The sequence below is a fragment of the Artibeus jamaicensis genome, unplaced genomic scaffold, assembly GCF_021234435.1.
Source record: "Artibeus jamaicensis isolate MK-2021 breed Jamaican fruit bat unplaced genomic scaffold, CSHL_Jam_final contig_3126, whole genome shotgun sequence".
NCBI lineage: Eukaryota > Metazoa > Chordata > Mammalia > Chiroptera > Phyllostomidae > Artibeus > Artibeus jamaicensis.
In genome coordinates this window covers 17,270,194-17,297,176 of record NW_026521723.1, presented here as the reverse complement: position 1 = coordinate 17,297,176, position 26,983 = coordinate 17,270,194, and the positions used below count along the sequence as shown (strand labels likewise).

The window sequence follows — 26,983 nt, the reverse complement described above, 5'->3', positions numbered from 1 at the left end:
ATACAAACTGTTTTTTGTTCTTTTTTCCACTTGTTAATGTATTATGAACATTTTTCATGGCATTACTTTATTCTTTTAAATGAATATATTAATGGAGATACTATGTATTACATAATTAGGTAGTTTTAAAGACGTTAATTTTAACCCCCTCACCCCCTGTAGACTTTGATACTTGTATTTTGTTTAAAAAATATTAATTGAAGATACCAACTTGAGGATTATGATGGAATGAAAGCATATACCTCTTTTTAAAAGTGTATTACATAAGCAAACATGTTTATGTAGAACGGTAGTGCATGTGCTTTAATCAAATTTAATATTTGATTATTTTGACCATGAATATTGGAGTAATTCACTTTAAAACATTTTGAAAAACAAGTCACATAAGGAGAAATAAAAGTAGTCAAAATGTGAAAGAGTATTCAATTTAGTATGTGATGAAACAGAAATAAAATGAGAACAAAAATGCCCTTGTTCCCCAATTACACGGGCAAAGATTAGGAACATCATGGTGACAGAGTCTCAGGAGATGTATCGCTGAAGGAAAGTAAATTTGTATATTCTTTCTGGAGGGCAGTTTGGCAGAGTTCAAATTTTACTTCTAGAACTTCAAGAAAAAAATTTTCAGATAGCTCACAAATTTAGATATACATGAATGTTTATGAAAATGTTTATCTCGGGACTAATAATAATTAGTGCTTCTACCGTGCTATATAGTACACTTATTTAACCTTTTTAAATAATTCTGTCATAATAGTATTAAAAATGATGTAGAAGAATATTTAACATGGGAATAAAGTCACGAGTAAAACAGCACATTGTGAAGATGACTGCAACAGTATAGGGAGAGAAAATAATTTCTTCAAAATAATTATATTTGTACTTATAATCCAGTTATATTTATCCTTTTATTCAAATATGTCAGTTTTATTCTTTTTACTAAACATACTATCAAGAAATCTAAGTTATTTTTTGAAATGTCCTTTAGTTTTGCAAAAGGATTGATGTCTGGATTCCTGAATTGTAAATTCCTTAAGCACCTTTAAAGTAGAATTCTATTAGTAACCATTTAAATCTAAATATAACGAGGTGAACACGTAAAATAGAGGTTAAAATGAAATGTAGTATTTGATTTCTGCTACCTTGATGGTGTTTCTGTGTATTAGCAGTGGAAAAAATGTTGAAAGTTGAAAGACTTGTAGTGACAAAATAAGAAAATCTTTTAAATGTTAATTTTGTGGTTGCTGGCAGTGAAGTTTTATCATAAATGTGTGAGCAAGAGAGGGGAAAGATAGGGAGAAAAGGAAAATATATAAGGACTTGCTATATTTTCATGGTATTAAAATATGTATTTTTCTTTCCCAGTATGAATTATAATTATTGTTTTACTTTCTTAAGAATTGGTTCTCTCAAATCATCTGAGTCTTTCTGGCTCTTAGCCCCTTCAGGAATTGAGAAAATTAGTTCACCAGGTTGCTGCTATGTTAATGAATCTGATCTATGTAGAATTAGAATGAGTACTAGTTTTATCTTTTAAGACCTTTTTAAAATGTTTTTCTCAGTGAGGCCTTCTTTGCCTTCTTATTTTAAAAAATTCAGGTACTTTTCCTGGCCTGTACTACCATTCCTCCTTTCCGCGTTTTTAAAAATATTTAGCCCCTTGTAATATGTAATGTACTTATTTTGTTTGTTTCTGTTCTTCCTGCCACCCCCTTTACAATATAACTCCAGTGAATGCAGGAATTTTTGTTTCCTTAGATCATTGTGTATTCCCAGACTCAGAATAATGCCTGGCACATGGTGGGATTATTTGAATAATCACAGCAGGCACTGTGTATTTGTATAATGTTAAATGTTTTATTTGGTTGATGGAGGTGAAATTTAAGTATTTGCAGAAGATTAGGGTTCCCTTGTTGTTTTGCAGAATGACTGTTTCGTTGTAGGTCTAGTAATTAAATTAAATTTGTAAACAAGTTGGAATTTTTGAATTTATTTTTGAATAATCCCAGAACAGGGGTTATTTAATTACTAACTTTATGATATTGGTTATTGACTATTACTAAATTAGTATCTCTTCCCCAAAAGACTATTAAATAGAGGGGGAAACCATTTAGCTTGCTATGAGATTCTGGCCCTTTTGATCCTGGTGAGGGAGTTGGACTAAAGTTTAAGAGTTCTCTTGTTCTTTTACTTTAAGATTTGTCCCAGGGACTTTGTGTTTTTCGGTATGTTTCTTTGGAAATAAGAATTTCTAAGGAAGAAAGTTGAATGAAACTTGCAGCATGATTGCTTTGTTGAAATCAAAACTTGTTGAATGTTAATTAGCACCACAGCTTTGTGTGAAGGCTTTTAGATTTGAGTGATAATGGGACTCATTATTAGAGTGTTAGGTGTTCGAAATTCTCCATATTTATTCATCCAACACTTAAGGGCAACTCTGTGCTTGGAACTCTGCTAGACTTTTGAGGATACAAGTAGGACAGATTAAGTAAACCTATGAAGAGGCAGTAAAAGTGTTTGTGTTTCCTAGTGCCTCTCCTAAGGCTTGGGTTCTCCCAAAAGGCAGGGAAATTTATTTTCTTGGGTATATTTGGCTTTAAAAAATTTTTTTAATATATTTTATTGATTATGCTATTATTATCTCATTTTTTCCCCTCCTCCTTATTCCCCTCCTCCCTGTGTCCCCTTCCCACCATCTTAGCCCACCTTAGTTCATGTCCATTGGTCATACATATTAAGTTATTTGGCTTCTCCATTTCCTGTACTATTCTTAACCTTCCCCTGTCTGTTTTGTATCTACCATTTATGCTGCTTATTCCTGTACTTTTCCCCCCAGTTCTCCCCCTCCCTGCTGATAACCTTCCATGTGATCTCTATTTCTGTGAATCTGTTCCTGTTCTAGTTGTTTGTTTAGTTCATTAGTATCATTGTTTTTTTGAGATTCAGTTGTTGGTAGTTGTGAGTTTGTTGTCATTTTACTGTACATGTTTTTTATCTTCTTAGATAAGTCCCTTTAACATTTCATATAATAAGGACTTGGTGATGATGAACTCCTTTAAGTTGACCTTATCCGAGAAGCACTTTATCTGCCCTTCCATTCTAAATGATAGTTTTGCTGGAGAGAATAACCTTGGATGTAGGTCCTTGCCTTTCATGACTTGGGATACTTCTTTCCAGCCCCTTCTTGCCTTCAAGGTTTCTTTTGAGAAATCAGCTAACAGTCTTATGGGAACTCCTTTGTAGGTAACTGTCTCCTTTTTTCTTTCTGCTTTTAAGAGTCTCTCCTTATTTATTTTTTGACTGTCCTAAATTCGGTATTAAGTAAAAATTTTACAAACATAACATATATTAGCAGTAACAGTGGAGCTGGAAAATGTTGTGCCTTCTCCAAGCTACCTGGTGAGAACCACCAATAGTGTGGTGGAACTTGTGGCCTTTTCCAAGGCCGCGGCTCTCGTGGCCTGCACATGTTCCCCTCACATCTCCCTGTGCTTGTGGACCAGTTTGGTGATCCCTTGGGTGTCAGAATTCCTTCTGGTAGCTTTATGGAATGGATCAATGAGAATAACCTCAAAGAATTTGTATGTGAGATCTTCACCAACCCAGTAAGAATTTAGGGCTCTTCATAGCTCCACAGTGGCACCCAGCTCGATCCTCAGCAACAGACTGAAGGCTTTGGGCAAACTTTAGCTAGTTAACACCATGATGGACAGACAGGCTTGCCATAGGTTGCGCCCTTAGAAACCAGGGCATTTGCAGCCACCATTGGGCACACAAATCTGACGTATGACATAACCTTGCTTGGTTTTGTATCCTAGCCTGTGTGCTTTATCGGGCTTAGTGGGGCGGGGGGGCCCTCTGGAGCACACAGAGCTGGTGGTACTGCCAGCAGTGCACCCTGAGAAGCAAGTGCATCACATTGGACTGCTGCTTCCTCCGTAGCTCTTGGATATACTTATAGGTGCCCATCTTGGCTTACCTGGTGGTTGGGCCAGATGGAAAAGCAATATGCTCTCCTTACCTTTAATCTTGGGTAATTTGATGTGTCTTGGTGTGTTCCTCTTTGGGTCTAACTTGTTTGGGACTCTTGAGTTTCCTGTACTTGTATGTCTATTTATTTTGCCAGATTGGGGAAGTTTTTCTTTTATTATTTTTTCAAACAAGCTTTCAATTTCTTGCTCTTCTTCTCCTTCTGGCACCCCTATGATTTGGATGTTGGGATGTTTAGAATTTTCCCAGAGGTTCCTAAGTGTCTCCTCATTTTTTTAAATTCTTGTTTCTTCATTCTGTTCTGGTTGAATGTTTATTGCTTCCTTCTGGTCCACACTGTTGATTTGAGTTCCTGTTTCCTTCTCTTCCTTTTCTTTTCCCATGCTGGAACCCTGGGTTTCAAGATGTGTCTCGCTCCCTTGTTGTTCCTCCTAGTTTATCCACAAGTGAATGTGGGATTGCCTGGTCTGCCAGCTGCTGCTTTGGGGGGGTTCTCTCCACCCTGTCTGCCTGTCTCATCCCCTCCTACCAATCTGGATGAATGTTTCTTTTTTAACTCCTTGGTTATCGGACTTCCATGCAGTTTGATTTTCTGGCAGTTTTTGGTTGGTTTTGGTGTTTAAATGGGTTGTTTCACGTTTTTGGTTGTGTGAGGAGGTGAAACATATCTATCTATGCCTCCATCTTGGCTGGAACTGGAGAAACTATCTGCTTTATTCTTTTTAACATAGTCCTTTTTTTAAAAAAGACTTTTTATATTTATTTATTTTTAGACAGAGGGGATGAATGGGAGAAAGAGAGGGAGAGAAACATCAATGTGTGGTTGCCTCTTGCATGCCCCCTCCAGAGGACCTAGCCTGCACCCCAGGCATGTGTCCTGATTGGGAGTCAAACCACTGATCCTGTGGTTTACAGGCCAGTGCTCAATCTGCCGAGCCACACCAGCCAGGGCCTTTTTAACACAGTCTTTGTAACAGTCCCACGAGATAGGAATTCTTATCAGTATTTTACGAGCAAGTTTAGTTTCAGAGAGGTTAAATAATTTGCTTAAGGTTCACAGCTTATTGTGAATTTTATTTTATTTTATTATTTAATTAAAAAAACTATTTTATATTGTATTTTTCAACTAGGTCTGTTGGTGCTAAAGTCATAAACTTTCTGTAAAAATTCCCAAAAGAAGTTGATATTGTTTGTTTTTAATTGGCCTGTAGCTAATGTGAAATAACAATATGTGCAAAATTTTAAAGTTATGCTGTGAAATTCTTCTCCCCAAATTGAGTCTCTTGGCTTTTGAATTAGAGCATTTCAAAAATAAGAATGTTCTTTTTAAATTAAAAAGATAAAACATATTTGTTATAGAAAAATATAAGATTAAGGGGGAAAAAGAAAAAGAAAGAAGAAAGGTAGCTGTGGAAGGGAAATAGTCATATTGACTCATTGTTAACTTGTTAGGGTACAAGTGATATGTAACAAAATATAGTTTGAGTGTGAGACCTAGAGTCAATTTTGACCTCCAATATCTAATGGTTTTGTAAGTTGAGGTTTTCATGGTTTGGGGGCAAATTACTCATTTCACTTTTGCAGATGAGAGAATGGAAGTTTAAAGAGGGCATCCTACATCATAGAGTTTTGAAAATTAAAAGTGATAAGGCATATAAAATGATTGGCATATACATAAAATTCCTGGCACATCCTAGTTCTTTGCACACTGATGTATTGTCTTTTACTGAGATGAAACATGTAAAATTTTACCAGCATTTTCGTAGCCTAATATATCAATACCTTTCAATGATACAAAATTGTAAACTACCTGATAATAAGTAATCTACACTACGGGATACTATAATATATCCAATCATCTCCTTCTCAGTGGACATTGTTTCTAGTTTCTCTTTTGCAATTATAAACAATGCTTCAACGAATATTGTAGCAGACTTTTGTGTTTGTTTTTATCCCATTAGAATAGAATTGGAGGTTGAGGAGTAGGTACGCTTTTAAGATTTCTGATTCATGTTTCTGGATTGCCTTCCAGATAGGTTGTAATTACTGGTATTTATGTTCCTGACAGTAATTTATATGGACACTTGTTTTCCTGCATTCTTACAGAATTTGGCATAATTTTAAAACACGTTGCTGATTTAATCAGTTTTAATTTTCATTGCTGTGATTACTGATAAGTTTGAGGGTTATTTTCCTACACGTATATTGGTCTTTGTGTATTACACTATTTTCCCATTAGTTTTTGTCTCCATTCCTACTGGAGGGTGTTTGTCTTAGTGACCTGAAAGACTTATTTATATGTAAATACTATGAGCCCATTGTTGTATTTGTATTTCCCCCCAACTTGTCAGTTTTTCTTGTATTTTGTTTGTGTTTATTTTTTGAATTTATTGAAGTTTAAAATATTTATGTCAGTATATTTGTTGGTTGGTCTTCTTCTTTGTAGTAATGCTTAGAGAAGTTTGCCCCTCCTTAAACTATATAAATTGGCAGTCCTTGAACTTTTGATCTTTGTAGTCTTAATAACTAAACTATTGAGGTCCCCGAAGATATCTTTTTCCTGGGGGTTACAAGTGTAGACATTTGCCACATTAGAAATTAAAACTGAGACATTTATAAATATTTGTTAATTTATTAATAAGAAGTAAGTCCTTTACAATAAATAGTCCTTTACATGTTAATTTGAACATTTTTAATGAAAAAGTCATATTTTCCCAAATAAAAAGATTATTGAGAATTTTTAAATTTTTGCAGATATCTTTGGCTTAATAGAAGATAGCTGGATTCTCATATCTGCCTCTGCATTTAAACTCCTGCGTTATATTTTTAAAGATTTTATTTATTTTTAGAGAGAAGGGAAGGGAAGGAGAAAGAGTAAGAGATATTGTGTGTGGTTACCTCTTGCAGGCCCCCAATGGGGACCTGCCCTACAACCCAGGCATGTGCCCTGACTGGGAATCGAACCTGCAACTCTTTGGTTGTTGGGCCAGCAACACCACCACCACCAGCCAGGGCTAAACGCTTGTGATATTTATCACAGGACATGTTTGCCTATGGAAAACCTATTTTGTATTTCACAGAATGGGAATGGAAAAGCAAATGTTATCTTATTATTGTTATGAAAATAATTTTGGCCTCATGGGCCTTCTGGAAGGGTTCAGAGGTTCAGACTACACTTTGAGAACTGTTGATTAGAGATATTCACTTATATTTTTCTCTTATATTTTTATGAGTGAATTTAAATCTGGAAAATGAATTTGAGTATTAATTTTCAAATATCTTACAGCTACTGAGTGAGCTTAACTGTTCATTGAAGGCAGTATCCCTTTTTTTGCATATTCTCTCAGATTCCTGATGCATCCACCCCACCTTCAAATTTCACAACATATTTTTCTGAAAACAAAGTTTCATTCATGCTAATTGTTGCATTTTGTTCTAAAAATACTGTTTCCTCACCAATTACGAAAGTGATCATTGTAGAAAATTTAAAATGTACATAGAAACATAAAAAGAATATTTTGTTACTTTGCACATGCAGTATGCCACTGATATGCTGTTATTTGTGTACTATGATGGCACTTCAGTATTGAAAAAATGCTGGCAAGTTAAACTACACATACATTCCTACTCTACTGTTAATAAATTGTACATCTTTTGAGGTTTTACTTAGCTTCTTGGAATCACTCACTCACCAGACTTATGTTTATTACTTTTTATGTGTTCCTAGGTACATTGGATAAAAAGAACAAGACACGGTTTCCTGTCACTAAGTTTGCAGGTTAATGGAGAAATATACATGTTTTGTGATAAGTATTACAGCCACAAACAATTAAAGATATTGTGGGAAAGCCTAAACAAGCTATTATTGAGAAGTGATGGGAGAGTAAAGAGAAGAGAGGGGATTTGAAAAGATTAAGGTTTTACAATCTTTTGGTATTTCATGATTTATTTGGCTGTTTGGGTGAAGCGAAGGAAGGAGTCAAGAATGACCCAGCTATTTAGAAAGACTGAGTGGATAATGATTTTTACTAAAATAGGGAGTTTTCCCCACTCCTAACAAAATAAAACTCTCTGTACATCTACACTTTCCAACTGTTGTTTGACTTTCCAAGATCAGTTCGGCTGTGGCCATGCTGAGGTTGAGGGACCTGGAAATATGCCCGTGGAGATGTCTAGAAGGCATTGGAAAGCTGCCAGGGGTAGTTATGTGGACTAGAGAGTTAGAGGGGTGGTATATAGCATTGTTTAATAGAGGTTAAGGTTATGTTTTGAGAATTCCTAATGGAAGGGAAGGTGGCCAGGGGCCCTCCAACATTTGAGGGGAAAGGCAGAGGAAAATGAGTACAGTAAAAAGTAATAAGAGGGAAAACGGAAGAGTGTCAGTGTAGAAGGCAACTGACCAGAATTTAAAAGATGAGGAGGGAAGGGAAGAAAGAGATCTGAAATGATAAATCTTGCTTAAAAGGACAAGTAAGAACTGCATATTCATTAGATTCAGGAATAGGGAGGCATTGATGATTTTAGCAAGAGCAGCTCAACTGGGAAGCTGAATACAGAAGCTGTAGCAGAGAGGATAGAGATGAGGAAGTGGAAGATACTAAGTGTTGTCTAGTCCTTGAGAAGCTTATCTGTTAAGGGAGTGCAAGTTAGAAATGGACAAAAAAAAAGGGATTTGAAAATGTTTATATTCTAAGGAGAAAGAGGAGAAAGTAAGATATGGGTAAATACCCGAGAGATTGGGAATTACTATCATCTTGAACTTTCTAGAAAAATGACTTCAAACTTTTTGTAAGAATTGTCCTAAAATCTATATTTTAGATAATGCTGAATATGATTTTTGGTACCATTTTATGATACAGTAAGTTTTCACTTAATGCTGTTGATAGGTTCTACTATTTTAAGCAAAATTATGTATAAGGAAACCAGTTGTACCCTAGGACAATTGATATAAACAGCTTTTAAGTTCCTATGGCATCTCATTAATGTTGTAACAAAATGATGTCATTGGAGGACCTGCTGCATTTCCATTGTCATGAATGTTAGTTACTCTATTCTACTGAAGGATATAGAAACAGCTGCATTCTAAAATAGAACAGCTGAGGGCTATTTAATATGATTATGTAGTAGCTTTTTAATAATCGTTTTTATCTTTTCCTTGTGTGTGCATGTGTCTTCCCTCTCATCCCCCCAACATTTTAGTGTGGTTGGTCCTAGCAGTATTACCACTTGCTCCTACAAATGTGCCACACCTGCATAACTGTGAATGGGGAAGTTCATACCAACATTGTTAGACTTGTGCTGTGAATGATATTGATAATTTTAATCGATACTGTAGATTGTAAGGAAGATCTGGGGGGTTGCTTCCATAAAGTTTAGTCTATGATATATATGGTTTTCTACTAGTTTCAGTTAAGGAATGCAGAGCTCTGTATAAGTCAGATTGCTTGAGAATCTCAATTCCAACAATTACTAACTCTGGACCTGAATAAATTACTTACTTTTAGAACTTGGCTTTCTTCATCTTTAAAATGATTATAATAATACCTCCCAGGGTTGTTATGGAGGTTAAATGATGTAATGCATGAAAAACTCAGCTTGGCACAGAGTAGGTAGATTCCAATACATATTAGCTGTTAATAATTATTTTCTGTCTGTCTCCAGGGTTTTGATTTTCTAACCTTGCTGTTTCTAGAGGTCTTCTTGATCAGAGAAGTGTTACTATACTTGAAAAGCAAATAGATTTAAATAGTCACACTGTAGGCTTTATGTGTCTGGGAGGGTAGTGAGAATTTGCAGCATATACAGGGTGGGGCAAAGTAGGTTTATATTTGTTAGTATTCGAAACAGTTTATTCTTGTATTATTTATTATTGTATTATTTTCCATATGAACAACTATAAACCTACCTTTGCTTCACCCTATATAAGCAAGAATATTTATTTCCTGAGGTAGACTGATTGGTTGTTACAGCTGTTTAGGGAAGGTTTTCCTTAGAGGTTTTTGAAAACACAGTATTTTTTGTGGTGGTTCTAGTATTCCTTTATTTTTGGATTGAATACTAAAAGATATTTAAAAATGAGGGAGATGTAGAAAATGACCTAGAATTAGCATGGGGTATTTTATTTGCCGGGAGAGAGAGAGAAGTAGAGAGAGAGAGGGAGAATAGGAGGGTAGGAATTGTAGACTAGCTATTTTAGGTCAGGAAATTAATGTTACCTGGTGAGACTCATGAATATTGCAGGCTTAGTATCACAATTAGTGGATAACCTGTAATTTAACCCAGGGCAGTACTTGGAGGGCAGGAAGTTAGGGTTTGTGCCATGATCTGAGAGTCTTTATTCACTTTTTAATATGAGGTTAGTGTGTTTAAAAATTGAGATGAAATTTAACAAAAAATTAACCACTTGAAACTGTACAATCCAGTAGCATGTTTACATTCACAGTATGCAGCCAAATGTTTATCACGTTCCAAAACATTTTCATCACCTTAAAAGAAAAAATTCTAAACACATCAGCTGTCACTCCTCATTTTCCCCTCCCTGAAGCCCTTGGCAACCACCACTCGTCTTGCTGTCCCTATGGCTTTACCTGTTCTGGGCTGTCATTTGTTTTTAACCACTGTGCATTTGTTTTATTTTCTTTCTGCCTAGAGCATAGGTGGCAAACACAAGGCCTGTGGGCTGAATCTGGCCCCCCACCTTGTTTTGTCCAGCCCTGCATGTTGTTTCTACCCAGCGGGGGCTTAACTGTTAAGGAATAGTTACATTTATACAGTCCTGAAATTACATTTGGTCCTTTGAAGGTAACCTTGAGGCTGATGTCCCGTACCCCCCCCCCCCACTCCCTGTGCCCCGGGGAAAATGAGTTTGACACCCCAGGCCTAGAGTATCTAAATCCCATTAGACATTTTCAGTGTTTGGCCTACTAATTTATTCCTTCTTACAAAGATTGTAGCCTGTAGTTAATTTAGTTGCAGTAACGCTTAGCACTCCACTCCACTGAGACTGCCCTTCTGGCTCTCATATTATTTTCTCTGGTTCTTTTCTGTAGGGTGTTTCTTCTTCCTTGCAGGGAAGAGTATGGTGGGGTGATGGGCTTTTGGTCACTATGCTAGACTTTTCTCTTAATGGATCATGAAATGTTTGGAGCACATAGTTCGTGCATTCATTTCATTCCTTTCTAAAACAGAAACTCTGGGATTTTGGGTCATTGGGGAAAGGAAGCACTAAATGATTAAATATAGTTTCTTGTTTTTAAAGACATATGTTCCATTTTATATTTATATATTTATCATGCGAATTAGTTATACAACTCCTTTTTAGAACCATTCTGATTTTATCTTTTACTGCCATTAGAGTCAAGACTGTTTTTCTTTTGCCTTCTGTATATGCAGTAGGTGCTTATTAAGTGATTAGCTTGAAGAGTAGAACTGTGGGGTAGTAGAGGTAAACATATTACAATTGTAAAGTTAGATGTATATAATGAAACTTAAAATCATGTATGTGATTGCAGGAGGTATAATTTTATATATCTTTGAGGATTTAGTCCCTAAATGTGGAAGTATATTAATAATTGTGGTAATCGAAAGGAAATTATCATTGGGTGGGGTTGGTTTTTTATTTATTTTTTTAAAATTCTTTTTGCTTTTGTTTATTGTTAAAATTTTTAATTACTGTTTACTTTCAGTGTTATTTTGCATTGCTTTCAGGTGTGAGCATAGTGGTTCGATAATCATGTACTTTACAAAATGTTCCCTTTGATGTTTCCAGTACCTATCTGGCACCATATAGTATTATTATTAGTAGTAGTACAGTTATTACAATGTTATTCATTATTAGTAGTAATATAATTACTATATTATTAACTATATTCCCTATGCTGTACTCTGCATCCCTGTGACTGCTTTGTAACTGCCAACTTGTACTTCTTAATCCCTTCACCTCTTTCACCCAGTTCCCCAACCCTCTTCCCTCTGGCAACCACCAGTTAGTCTACTTTCTCTGTCTATGAGTCTGTTTCAGTTTTGTTTGTTTATTTATATTGTTCTTTAGATTCCACGTGTAAGTGAAATCATATGGTATTTGTCTTTCACTGAGCATAATACTCTTACCATTTGTGGTTCATCCATGCTGTCACAAATGGTAAGATTGTATTCTTTTTAAGACTGAGTAATATTCTTTTGTATATAAGTACCACAGCTTTATTATCCACTTTTCTATTAATAGGCACTTGCATTGCTTCCATATGTTGGCTATTGTATATGATGCTGCAAGGGAACACAGGGGTTGGTCTTTTAGCAAGATTAAAGTAACTCTTAGAAATACAATTTATATATAGCAGATTGCATAATGCCTAAGACTATAACTCAATGAATACACTATCACTAAGATCAAGCTAAGTATAGTACATTTTCATTATTTCAGATGGCTCTGTTGTGTCTCCTTCCAGTCAATAAATACTTTATCCCTTTACCTTGCTTAATTTTTTAAAAGAGTATCATTACCATGTGGCATATATTAGCTTGTCTTCCCTACTAAAGTGTAAATTCATAAGCATAGGGACTTGGTTTTACTCAGTATTCTAGTCTGTTTAGCATACTTCCTGACATACAGTAAATGCTCAGCAACTCTTTGATAACTATAAATTGAAAAATACTTGATTGTCTGTTACATACAATGTTATATGGTATATGGGTGCTCTTTTATATACTAGGTGCTGAGGATAAATGATAAATTTTAGTTTTTTAGGATGAGATTTTTGACATTCAGCATGATCTTTAGACCAATTTCAAGACATGGAAATTGAACCCGGCTGGCATTGGATTTAGCACTTGCTGGTCTTCGCTCACGTGAATGTTAGGATATAATGGGAAATTTGCTACCAGTAAGAGATAATGGCAGCTTATCTATTTGATTGCCTTCTTGAGTGTATCTGATTTCTTAGAGTTATCTCAGATTCTTAACTTACACACTTGATGATCTTTTTGAATACTTCAAAATAGTTGCAAAAGACTAAATGCTTTTGTTCTTGCGGGGGTAGAATTGTGATAGAAAAAGCATTAGTTTATTTGATCAGGTAAGACAGTTTAGCTGTTATTTGTATCACCTTAGTTAAACAATGAAAATTCTGTTTGTGTATCTTGATTAGGTTTAAGATAAGGAAAAGAATTTGTGGTTTAGAATTTATTTTAGTTCAAACTTCAGTGTTTGTATAGTTGAGAAATTTTGAGTTGAAAGTGACCTTAATATTTGGTTCATGCTCTTTTTTGGGGGGGGCAGGATTAATTTTTTATTATAATTTTTAATTATTTCTCAAATACAGTTTCCTGCCTCCCCCCCACTTTTCCCCACCACCCCAGCTCTCCCCACCTCCTTCCCCTGTTTCTACCCCCACCTTGTAGTTGTCCATATGTCCTTTATAATTGTTCCTGTGGTTTATGCTCTTATCTGTCAACTTTAACCCTTTCATTTTACATTTGAGGAAACTGGGTGCAAAGGAGTTATGCTGTATATGTGCTAGTTTAATACAGAACAGCAATCAGATCAGTCTGTTTAACTCACAATTCCTGCTCTTCTTCATGTTGACAGTAGAATCACTTGGGAACTTTTGTAAACATATACATGTTACGGTCCTACTTCCAGAGTTTTTATTTTTATTTTTATTAGATTTGGGATAAGTACCAGGCATGTATAATAAGGTAACAAAAGAAAAGCAAAATAAAAACTTGAACAATTCTGTTCCCACATATTTTTAATAATGAATAAACTTTCCAAGCGATCACACTCAGTTGACAGAACAATTGTACTATAATATCTTTGTTTTCTATTAACTGAATGCACTTATTTCTTAGAGTAGTTCTATGGGTGACAGAAAAGTTGAACAGAAAGTACAGAGAATTTTCACATGGCCCCTCTTGCATTGTGTGGTACAATTTATGAATCAATGTTGATGCATTGCTATTAATTAAAATCCCTTGTTTATTATGCATAATCAGTATTATAGCCCACTCTTTGTGTTGGAGAATTCTGTGGCTTTTGACGAATGCATAATATTACATATCCATCATTATACAGCATAGTTTTACTGCCCTAAAAACTCTCTGTGCCCCACCTACTCATTCTTATACCCCTCCTATCCCTGGCAACCAGTAGTATTTTTACTACATATTTCTCTATATATTTTTATTTTTTTCCAGAGTGTCCTCCAGTTATAATCATACAGTTTGTAAAGCTTTTTTCTAGACTTCCTTCTTTGACTTACCAATATGCATGTAAGGTTCTACCATGTCTTTTTGTGGCTTGATAGTTCATTTGTTTTATATTGCTGAATATTATTCCATTGTATGAATATAGCAAGGCTTGTTTTATCCTTTCACCAAATGAAGGACATCTGGGTTGCTTCCACGTTTTGGCAACTGTAAACATTTGTGTTCACGTATTTGGCTAGACATGTCTTTAACTCATTTGGGTAAGTATCCATAAGTGCAATTGCTGGATTATATAGTTAGAGCATTTAGTTTTATAGGAAATTGCCAAACTGTTGTTCAAAGTGGCTGCACAATTTTGCATTCCCACCAGCAATTTAGTGAGAGATCCTGTTGCTGTACACCCTCACCAACCTTTAGTGTTGTCATTGTTTTAGATTTTAGCCATGCTAGTAGGTTTATAGTGGTATCTCGTTGTTTTAATTAGGAGTTAGCCTAGTGACGTATGATGTTGAGCATCCTTTCATATGCATATTTGCCAACAGTATATATTCTTTGGTGAGTTGTCCAAGTCTTTTGCCTGTTTTAAATAAGGTTTGTTTTCTTATTGTTGAGTTTTAAGAGTTCTTTGTATATTTTGGATACAAGTCATTTATGAGGTAACATGTTTTTGCAAATATTTTCTCCCAGTTTGTGGCTTATCTTTTCATTCTCTTAACAGTGTCTTTTTGCAGAGCAGAAGTTTTAAATTTTAACATTCCAGCTTAATCAATTTTTCTTTCACAGATTGTGATTTGGTGTCGTACCTAAAAAAGTCATTACCACTCAGTTCACCTAAATCTTTTCCTTTTATCTTTTAGGAGTTTTATAGTTTTGCATTTTACTTTAGGTCTCTGATCCATTTTGAGGTAATTTTTGCGAAAGATATAAGCTCACTTTCTATATTTTTTTGCATGTAGATATCCAGTTGATCTAATGCATGTTTTTAAGAAGACTGTCATGCCTTTTTCATGTTCTTTTTCAGTGGAGCATGCTCAAGTATGAATTATGATTATTAAAATGAAATAAGAAACTTGACAGTATTATCATGATGCCATTTTTATATTGTGTTCAAAAATCTGTTATGTATTACAGCATATCTCAATCCAGACTAACGATTTTCAAGTAGTCTCGTGTAATAGTGATTATTCTATTGGACAGCACAACCGGAGACAGTGTGACTCCAGAAGGAGGAATAATCATTGTAGTTTTGAATGGTCAGGAAAGGTCATAGAAGAGACGATATTTGAATTTATTTTGCTCCTTCCTCCCTCCCTCCCTCCCTCCCTCCCTCCCTCCCTTCCTTCCTTCCTTCCTTCCTTCCTTCCTTCCTGTTCTTCCCCTCCTCCTTCCTCGTTCCTCCCTCCCTCTTTCCTCACTCCGTGCCTTCCTTCCTTTTTTCCTCCCTTCCTTCCCCCAAGAAATTTGGAGCTCTTAGTCTATGAAAACTTTTGAAAAATGCAGACACATCTTATCTCCTTGTAGATACTGTACTTAATAGTTACTATACAATTATTAGAGAAGTTTGCTTAAGAAGTTAGTGGAGAAGTATAGAATTAGGGTTAAATATTCTCTGTGAAACAAAGGATGGTGATAACTGTATTATGGAATTGGTGGGAGTAAGTGAAATATGATATATCTAACACTGTACTTGTTGTAAAGTATTTAATAAATACTACTTTTCCTCCCACTTCAGCCCCTATCCTTATTGAATGCATGCTTAATTGAAGAATAAACATTGTCCATGAATGGGGTACTCAATCCATCTCTTCGTAATGCTGATGATACTCAATTTTAGAAACAAGGATAAATCATTAAGAAGTAGACATTTGCTCATTTTTACTTTAAACGGTTCCCTAAACAACTTGAATTTCTAAGACTACAGTGAAGAAATGTTAGATTATAACAATGATACCTGTGTGAAAAGAGTATCTTTTTAGAACTTTAAAATTTGTCTTTTAAAATATTTACATGCTCAGTTGTAGAAAAATTGGGAAGTACAAAGAAGAAAATAAAATTCACCTGTATTCTCAATGTCCAGAGAAAATTGTTGTTTGCTTTATGATGTGTTTATATACCGTTTTTCAAAATTGGGATCATGTAGTACACAAGGTCTGTCTGGAAGAAGTGCAGCCGTTGTTAATTTAACAAGAATGCTTTGTGCCACATTGATGTAACCTCGCAGCCTAGGAGAGTGGACTGGAATGCGCATGCATGAACAGTGATGATGAATTAATTGTACTAGTCAGTCGGGGAGGTAGATGTACTGTGTGGCTGTTGCATTAGAAATGACAGAGAGTAGAGCAGTGAGCCAGCATCAGATTTTGCATTAAGCTTGAACATTCCACTGTGGAAATTATTCAGATGATTCAGAAAGTGGCAGCTATGGGCAGCTTCATCATGACAATATGCCCACTCATGCATCATATCTTGTGCAGAGTTTTTTTGGCAAAACATCAAATCACCCAGGTGATTCAGCCCTGCTACAGCCCAGATTTGGGGCCCTGAGACTTCTGGAGTTTCCCCCAAACTAAAATCACTTTTGAAAGGGAAAGGTTTCAGACGGTCGATGAGATTCAGGAAAATATGACAGGGCAGCTGATGGCAACTGGGAGAACTGTGTGAGATTCCAAGGTGTGCCTACTTTGAAGGGGACTGAGGTGGCATTGTCCTGTATACAATGTTTCTTGTATCTTGTATCCTGCTCATTAAATGTCTCCTTTTCATATTACATGGCTGGATACCTTCTGAACAGACCTCACATATAGCAGTTTGTAACCTGCTTTTTCATGTAATCTATCATGAATATTTTCTTATAACCATAAATATTCTCTGAAAATGTAATTTTAATGACTGTTTAATGTTCTGTTCACTGTGAGCATGTCATATTTTCCTAATGATTCTTTCATTATTAGACATCTAGGTTGATTACAATTTAGTGATACTGTGTAGTGCTTTGATGAATATCTACATAAATCAATAATTTTCTCTCAGTTTCTGATTACTTTTTTTCACCATATTCCTGAAAAAGGGAAATATTGGATGAAAGGGTAGGTAAGGCTTTATTCTTTGTTAATGTTGCTGCTGCTTTTAAGGAAAATTATGTATATATATGGGTATGTATATATTTGTGGATATGACATTTCTTGTTATATATTCCAACATTGATTTGTGTGTGGATTTGGAGATGTAATAACAAATTTTTACAAGGTCTCTTTGGCTTATATGTTGAGAATTACTGCTGTAGATTATAAACCTTCAGCTCTGTCCCACACCTTATCTTTTACTGCTCTTGCTCCAGCAGATACCTTCTTATTGCCTCTAACAAATATTCCTTCTTTATTCAGTGACCTTTTTGTCTAACTTCCTTGTTTGATATTTGGGGACAATTTTAAGGCTTTTTAACAGTTTTCAAGGTGTTAATCCTTGGCCCTGGCTGGGTGGCTTGGTTGGAGTGTCCTCCCAGTATGCAAGTTGATCCCTGCCCTGGGTACGTAAACAATTAAAAAAAAACTGAATGTTTAAACAAGTGAAATAATAAAGTTATGTTTCTGTCTTTCTCTCTAAGATTGGTTTAAAAAAAGAGGATAATTAATCATCAAACACTGAGAGTAAAAGTTCAAATTGATAAAACCTTCTTAGAACCCAGTTGGCAGGAGCTGCATCATGTTTGAGGATGCTTAGCTTTATTGTATTCTTGTTAACTCTGAGTATTTCCCTTTTTTTTAACATTTGCTAGTTTGCTAGGTAAAACATGGTGAAGTATATTTGGGAGTGGGAAGAATTATGAGTAATTTCTTTCCCAGGTTGTAACTGAATAAAAATTGGAAAGTGAGAATTAGGCTACAAAACCCATTTTTGAAATTTATTTTATCAGGCTGCCAAAGGGATTAAAAAGTACATTTACTCAGTTCTTTCAGTTTATAGATAGGGAAACTGAGATACAGAAAGGAGGTTCCTTGCCTTTCCCAAGGTCAAAGCCAAACAGTGGTATAAAAAAAAATGTAGTCTGGTTTTTTTTCTTTTTTTCATAACTAGTCCATAGGCTTTTCCACAAATGTCCTTTGTCGTCCTCCAACTCCGTATCCCCAACACCCATCCTCTTCCCCTTAAGTGACTGATTTTTTTGTTTGTTTGTTTGTTTGTTTGTTTGTTTGGATGCCTGATAGTCTTTTTTCTCCTTTAGTTTAACCAGAATATTTTGATGATCATTCTGAGTCAGTTTTTTCTGGTGTATATACACTGTACCGTTTTGTCCTGCAGATATAGTTCACTCAGGGAAATTTGTATCTTTGAATATTTTTTCTATTCATGTATTGGAATCCACTCTTGGAACAGTAATTTTCCTTATGTCAAACCATCTTTGTTCTTTGTGTATATTATTTTCTCTATAATTAATATAATTATTAAAATGAAATAAGAAACCTGATCGATTCTATGTCAAATGGTCTTTCTTGATGCTTTCTGAATTACTATGATTTCCTTTCTTCTGTGCATTAATTTTTCACCAAGTCTCTTCTGTACTTTGCTGTTTCTAGCTTTTCTTTTAGATCTATGCGTGTTTTGCTAAGCTAAGAAACAAATAGTAAATTGTTGTAGGCCAAAAATTGGCCTCCATAAGATATGCATGTAAAATTCCAGCAACCTGTGAGTATTACCTTATTTAGAAGAAGGCTTTTTGCAGATTGCAGTTAAATTAAGGGTCTTGAAATGAGATAATTCTAGATCAGTGGCTCCCATCCCCAGGGCCATGGACGGGTACTGTTAGGAACTAGGACTCACATGAGGTGAGTGGCAGGTGAGCAAGCAAAGCTTCATCTGTGTTTACAGCCGGTCGCCATTCCTCGTATTATCACCCAAGCTCTGCCTGCTATCAGAGCAGCTGCAGCATTAGATTTTCATAAGAGTGTGAACCCTGCTGTTAACTGCACATGCAAGGGATCTAGGTTGTGTGCTTATGAGACTTTTCATGCCCAATTATCTATCTGAGGTGAAGCTCAGGCAGTGATGCCAGCCTTGGGTAGTGGCTGCAGAAACAGATTATCATTAGTAGAGAGGTACGACTTCACAGAGACCATAATAAATAATCACTTGCAGACTCATATGAAAACCCTATCGGTGAGCAGCCAGTGACAATTAACCTGCATCTAGAGGCAGGCTTTACAGTGGCAAGTGAGTTGATGCACTTCAGTTGCTCAGCTGCATCTGGTGGCAGGCTTTAAGTCAGATTCTGACACTTATTTTAGTCTATGCATGGCCCGCCCATTACTTTATCTACCACCTCTGTCCGTGCTTCTTTCTTGCACTTCGCACTTGTTTCAGTCACAGTTTTGGTAAGCCCACATGCTCACCCTTGCCAAAAGGGGTAAAAAACAAATATCACTGGAGAGCTTCTTTGAAAAGAGGGAAAGACCCAGTGAGACAGCAGGAGACTCTTTAAGACTGCCAACAAAAAGCAAGTTGTATTTAAAAGAAAATACCAAGAGTCTTGCTTAAATTATGGGTTCTTTGCAACAGGTGATTCACATTCTCCAAGCCTGTTTTGTATAATATGTGGTGATTGGCTATCCAATGAAGCTGTGAAACCATTAAAACTGCTTCACCACATGGAAACCAAGAACCCTGCATTAAAGACAAGTCTTTGAAGTTTTTCAAGAGGAAAAAAAAACATGAACACAAAGAACAGAGGCATTTATTGAAGGCCACCATTTCATCAAATGTGTCTGCACTGAGAGCATCAGTTTTAGTGGCTAACTGCATTGCTAAAGCTTTGAAGCCCTTTACTGTTGCTGAAGAGTTGATCCTGCCTCCTGCTAATAAGAACATTTGTTGTGAACTTTTAGGAGAGGCTGCCATTCCAAAGGTGGCACATGTTCCTCTTTTGGCTAGCACCATAACTAAACAAATTGACGAAATACCAGAGGGTATTGAGGCACAATTGTAGAGGATTAGTGTGTCACCATGGTATGCCATTCAGGTTGATGAGTCTACCGATGCTGACAACAGGGCAGCAATGCTTGTTTTTGTGCTATATATTTTTCAGGAGGATGTGCATGAGGATGTGCTATATGCGCTTTTGTTACCAACCAACACCGCAGCTGCAGTTTGTAATCACTCAAAGACTATTTAAGTCTTTGAGTGATTACAAATCAGGAAAACCGAATTGGTCATTTTGTGTCAGTATGTGCTCGGACAAAGCGGCTGCCATGAGTGGATGACTTTCTGGTTTCACTACTCTGGTCAAAGAGTCGCTTCTGAATGTGAGTCCTGGCACTTGTGTCATTCATAGAGAAATGCTGGCTAGCTGAAAAAGGTCGCCTGAATGTAACAGTATTTTGTAGAATGTGATTTAAATGATCAGTCACATTAAAGTACATGCCCTAACTCATTCATGTCTGTTCATGAAGCTCTGTGAGAAGATGGATGCAGAGCACACACGTCTTTTACACATAGGGGTGAGATGGCATTGTAAAGGTAGATCACTTGGCCACAGTTTCTGAGTTACAATAGCTATTCCACAGATTTCTTTTAGAAAAATGTCAGTACTGGCAGCACATTTCAGTGACACAGAATGGGTTGCAAAATTTGCTTACTTGTGTGACATACTCAGCATGCTCAGTGAACTCAATCTGTCACTTCAGGGGTCAGTAACAACTGTATTCAAGTCAGCAGATAAAGTGGCTGCATTCAAAACCAAACTGGAATTATGGGATGACAAGTGAACATTGAGATATTTGACATGTTTCAAACATTAGCAGAGATTTTGAAAGAGACTGAGCCAGGGCCTTCTTTCTCCCAGCTGGTGCATGATCCCCTGCCTCAGCTTTCAAAAGACTTTGAGCATTTCTTCCCAACCACACAAGACTCCGGAGCTGGGAATGAAGGAATGGATCCGAGACCCATTTGTGAATAAGCCAGGTAAAGCTACTTTGTCCGTGTTAGAAGAGGATCAGCTGCTTGAGATCGCAGATGATGGACTTAAAAGTATGTTTGAGGCAACTTCAGATCTCCATATGTTCTGGGTTGAATTCAAGGCAGAATTTTCTGAGATTGCCACAAAAGCACTGAAAAGCCTGCTTCTATTTCTAACATCGCATCTTTGTGAAGCAGGGTTTTCTGCAGCAACAGCAACTAAAATGAGATTAGAGTAGACTGGACAGAAGCAACATATTTTGGGTGTCACTGTCTCCCATCACCCCCAGATGGGACCGTCTAGTTGCAGGAAAACAAGCCCAGGGTTCTCATTGATTCCATATTGTGATGAGTTGGATAATTATTTCATTATATCTTACAATGTAAAATAGAAATAAAGTGCACAATAAATGTAATGTACTTGAATCATCCCAAAACACCCTCCCCCACAAGTCTAGAAAAATTGTCTTCCATGAAACCAGTCCCCTGATGCAAAAAAAGCTTGGGGACAGCTGTTCTAGGTTATCTGGGTGGGATCTGAATCCAGCTGACAGGCATCCTTACAAGAGAACAGCCACACAAAGGAGGAGGCCATGGAATTGGAATAATGGCATGTCTAAGGCCCCAAGTCAAGTAACGTGGACAGCTACCAAAGCTAGAAGAGGCAAGGAATGGATTCTCTGCTACAGCCTGTGGAGGGAGCCCTACCAACATCTTGTTTTCAGACTTCAGGCCTCAGTTCATGGTATTTGTTATTCCATCCATAGGAAACCAATACAAGGACCAACTGCATTTTTCCTTTTTTATCTTTCTGTTGTTTTATGACTTTATAGACTCTGGTGGCAATTTTTTTCAAGTTCTTTATAACTTCTTCCATAGCACTGAACTTTTGGAAGTAATTTTTTTCCTGCCAGGTGTGCATTCTACTTTTGTGGGTTTTTTCTTCCTCCAACTTAGTACACTATTCTGGAAGATGGTGGCGTTTCTGCCTTTGCTGAGGTTCATTTTGTTGGGCCAGAGTGGGGTGGTGGAGATTAACTGGAAACTTTTTCTGGAACCTCCCTGCCTTACCTTGCCACTCCCCTCCATAGCTACCTGTGGCATTTTCATGTTTCCCTTTTTACCATATCAAGGAATCTGTTCACTGTTTTCCTTCAGATTTACTGCTAGAAGTGTTAGGAGCCTGGCCATGCTGCTTGTGGCTTTAGCATTTTAAATTTTTTCCCCCTTGGCTCCCCTCTTCATAGCAAAGGCTATTTCAATCATTGTTTCGTTGGTGATGGTGAGTTTTTGGTCATTAATAAACAATTATCTTTTTCTTTGCCCTTGTGGTGATACCAATTCCCTTCACTTTCTCAACCTAGAATATAAGTTTTTTTTTTTTTAAATTAAAACAGCATAAGTGTTTTATTTTCACTGATGGTCATTGTTTCTCTAAATATAGCATGGGAAGATATTTTAATTTTATAATCTGCTTATTAGAAGTCATTCACTTCTTAGTGACTTCAGTTTTATTTGAAATCTCTTAGTGAAAGGAGTCTGATTATGGATCTGATTTTGCCAAAAATTCAATCTGGGGGAGGTGGTAGATTGTCCTTCAAATAACTGTTTTTGAGTTGCAGCAAATATGTACTGAGATTTCAGACAAGAAGCAATTCAGTTAAACCTAGTAATGCTGAAATGGCCTACAAAGCTGCATAATGCTACAGCTCCTGGCCTCTTCACCAATTGCCCCTTCTCTGTTCTCCTTTTTTTCAAGTGCTTTTACCACACCCCTCCCTCTGATCTTTTTAGGGATGACATATTTTTATTTTTAACAGCTTTATTGAAATAATTTACATACCAGAAAGCTCACTCATCTAAAATGTACAATTCAGTTATTTCTAGTATATTTACAGGCTTGTACAACTATCATTATAATCTACTTGTAAAGCATTGTTATCATTCCCAAAAGAAATCTCTTACCCATTAATGGTCATTCTCCATCTACTTCCCACCTACTTCTCCCTTCACTCCCTAATCACTAATTTACCTTCTGTCTCCATAGATTTGCTTATTTTGGATATCTCATATAAACAGTCATGCAGTATGTGGTCAGTATTCTGTGACTGTCTACTATTCTTTTATTCCCATATTTTGTTAAACTCCTTTGCCCTCTTTTTTTTTCCATGTCTTTATTTTTTCCCACGCAATTGTCTTCTACTTCTTCCATGCTTTGAAATTTCAACCAAAATATCGTTTTCTCAGGAGGACCCAACTCTGATCAGATTGGAGAGCCTACATTATGGGTTCTATTGCATCCTGTAATTCTCTTTTATATACTCTTATCTTAATTATTATAAAAGTGGATTATTATTTGTATAAATAATACTTTTCTCACTAGGCTCTAGGTCCATGAAAGCAGAGAGTTTGTTATTGTTTATTTTTCAGTCCAAATGTATAAAGAAATACTTGGATGAATACATTCAGGTGCTCAACCCAGTGGTGGTGGGGAGTTTTCAGATAAGAGAGGGAGGGGAGTATCTATATATTAACTATTAACAAAGTGGCATTACTCATAGTCAAAAATGTAAGCTAAAAAGTAGGAAATTAGTGGTCAATTAGGCTTTGTGTTACATGTATTGGACAAATATCATTAAGAATTATCTGTTATACACTGAAAAAATATGAATCTGGGAAATTTCTTGTAGAAAAACTTAAAACTCATTTCTAGGTTAATTTTTGAAGTTCATTTATTGTTGGTTAGATTATCTAGAATATTTATTGTGCCCAAGAAGTTGAGTAACCCAGCTAAAAATCTTTTTTTAGAAAATCTATATTCTAACAGTTCAGTTTTCCAAGGACATTTGTAAATTACAGGTTCTACTGGCTATGTGTGACATGTTTATTGAAGAAGGGTGTTGCTTCACTTGCTTCGATGGATATATTAATGAAATTGCTGAGACTCAGCTTCTATTATTGGCCTTTGGGGTTCAACATTTCTCTGTTGTGATATCTGTATTGTTAAATACATTTTTCTCCTTTTATGTTTTCTTTGCTCCTTTTTTGGATAGTGCAGGTACTTGGGACAAATGTAAGTGATTATGGGTTGTATGTATGAAGGTCTTTTTGTTGAAACAAATTTTTAAGATATATTTTATTGATTATGCTTTCACACTTGTCCCATTTCCCCCCCTTTATTCCCCTGTGCCCAGCACACCCTCTCCCACCTGCATTCTCCCCCTTTAGTTCCTGTCCATGGGTCATACATATAAGTTCTTTGGCTTCTACACTTCCTATACTATTTTTACCCTCCCCCTGTCTATTTTCTGCCTACCATCTATGCTACTTATTCTCTGTACCTTTTCCCCTCTCCCCCTTACCCCTCCCCCACTGATAACCCTCCCTGTGATCTCCATTTCTGTGATTCTGTTCCTGTTTTAGTTTGCTTAGTTTTTTGTCTTTTTTGGGGGGGAGGGGTTAGGTTCAGTTGTTAATAGCTGTGAGTTTGAACAACAACACTCATAGTTCATAGCCGAACTGATAGCTGAAATGAGTTCAGCTATGAACTCATTTTGGTGTTCATACTTTTTATCTTCTTTTTCTTAGATAAGTCACTTTAACATTTCATATAATAAGGGCTGGGTGATGATGAACTCCTTTAACTTGACCTTATCCGGGAAGCACTTATCTGCCCTTGCATTCTAAATGATAGCTGTGCTGGATAGAGTAATCTTGGATGTAGGTCCTTGCCTTTCTTGACTTTGAATAAGTTTCCAGCCCCTTCTTGCCTGTAAGTTTTCTTTTGAGAAATCAGCCCATAGTCTTATGGGAACTCCTTTCTAGGTAACTGTCTTCTCTTGCTGCTTTTCAAATTTTCTCCTTCTCTTTAATCTTGGCTAATGTAATTATGATGTGCCTTGGTGTGTTCCTCCTTGGGTCTAACTTCTTTGGGACTCTCTGAGCTTCCTGGACTTCCTGGAAGTCTATTTTCTTTGCCAGATTGGGGAGGTTCTCCTTCATTATTTTTTCAAATAAGTTTTTAATTTCTTGATCTTCCTCTTCTTCTGGCACTCCCATGATTCGGATGTTGGAATGTTTAAAGATGTCCTGGAGGTTCCTAAGCCTCTCCTCATTTTTTTGAATTCTTGTTTCTTCATTCTGTTCTAGTTGACTGTTTCTTCCTTCCTTCTGCTCCAAATCGTTGATTCGAGTCCTGGTTTCCTTCCCCGTCCCTATTGGTTCCCTGTAGATGTTTCTTTATTTCACATAATGCACCCTTCATTGCTGCCTGGGTCTTTTTTATGCTGCTGAAGTAACCCAGTGAGTTCCTGGAGCATCCTGGTAACCAATGTCTTGAACTGTGCATCTGATAGGTTGGCTATCCCTTTGTCGATCAATTGTATTTTTTCTGGAGCTTTAATATATCTTTCATTTGAGCCAAAAACAAACAGCAGGTCTGTTATGTAGTAAGGGACAGAGCCATAGGTGTTCACCAGGGCAGGGCAACCCACGTCATTGCTGCGTTGTGATGCTGTATGTGAGGGAGGGGTCCAAGAGGGAACAGTGCCACTTGGTCTGCTGTCTGAGGGTTTTCAGTCACTTCTCCACAATCAAATGGGCCCTTCTGGTGCTGATTCCCATTCGAGTGGGCTTGTATACATTCTAGGACCCTGTGGGTCTCTCCAGCGAACTCTCCTGTGAGGCTGGGAGTTTCTCCCACTGCCACCTCAACTCCCACAGGTGATTTCAGTCAGAGGCTTTATTTCCCCAGCACTGGAACCCTGGGTTGTTTGGTCTGTCTCACTCCCCAGTTGTTCCTCCCGGTTTATCTGCACATGAATGTGGGACCTCTCAGTCTGCCAGCTGCCGCCTCACCAGGTCCGCCAGCTTCCTTGCCCACCCCAGTCCTATAGCTACTGTTTTGTCTTGAGTCCTCTCAGCCCAGCTGCCTGTCTCTACCCCTCCTGCCGGTCTGGATGAATGTTTCTTCTTTAACTCCTTGGTTGTCGGATTCCATACAGTTTGATTTGGGGGCAGTTCTGTTTTTTTGTTTGTTTTTAAATTGATGGTTGTCCTTGTTTTTGTTGTGTGAGGAGGAACATTGTGTCTACCTACGCCTCCATCTTGGCTAGGAGTGCTGATGAAATTTAAACTGACACTTTAGAAGTAAATACTGCATTTTGCCATGTGTAATGTGCACCCACATTTTTGTGCACATTATACACGGGATTATTATGCCCATGGTATGTAATCATTATACTCAGCAAGAAACAGTAGGCCTGATGGCTTTCTGTGGCTTTGTCAATCTACAAGGTTATCAGTAACACAGGACTACCTACCATATCACATCCTTGAAGCTCGCAGACTCTTGTCTCCTATGGTGCTCTTTTATAGGTCTGTGGTTTCAGTTTTGATCATGGAAATTGATGAGAAAATAGGATAGTTCTGCAGATATTCATTTATAGATATTTATTTGCTGTCAAAAGATAGCAAACCTTTATTCAGATGTATTTCATATATATGTATTTATGTATCTGTTTCTGTAGCTATATATTTTGTCAAACTGAAGCTGTCCATCGTTGGGCACATCACAAAAAGGCAGGGTTCTTTGGAAAAAATAATAGTAGGAAAGATAGAAGGTAGCAGGAAAAGAGGAAAACCAAATATTAGATGGATTGAACTCCTTAAAACACAGGTGGCAGACACAAGGCCCATGGGCCAAATCTGGCCCTCCACCTTGTTTTATCCAGCCTGGCACCTTGTTTCTACTATGCAGCAACGCCAAGCAAGCTCCTTGGCCTTACTTAAGGAGTAGTTACCTTAACACGGTCCTAAAAATGACATTCAGCCCTTTGAA

The 26,983-nt window shown here is 36.8% G+C and overlaps 1 protein-coding gene and 1 pseudogene across 4 annotated transcripts in view; one reads left to right on the top strand and one right to left on the bottom strand.

Moving 5' to 3' along the window:
• GSK3B (glycogen synthase kinase 3 beta) overlaps nucleotides 1–26,983 on the top strand; it is a 219,520-nt gene that overhangs the window by 29,022 nt on the left and 163,515 nt on the right. For 2 of the 4 annotated variants that reach the window (XM_037158775.2, XM_037158776.2), the window contains exon 2: nucleotides 7,718–7,768. The exons of the other annotated variants lie outside the window; for them this stretch is intronic. In XM_037158775.2, coding sequence (XP_037014670.1) covers nucleotides 7,718–7,768 — 51 coding nt within the window. The remainder of the gene's footprint in view (nucleotides 1–7,717; nucleotides 7,769–26,983) is intronic. 4 annotated transcript variants of the gene reach the window in all.
• LOC119059201 (60S ribosomal protein L15-like) lies at nucleotides 3,349–3,969 on the bottom strand (annotated as a pseudogene).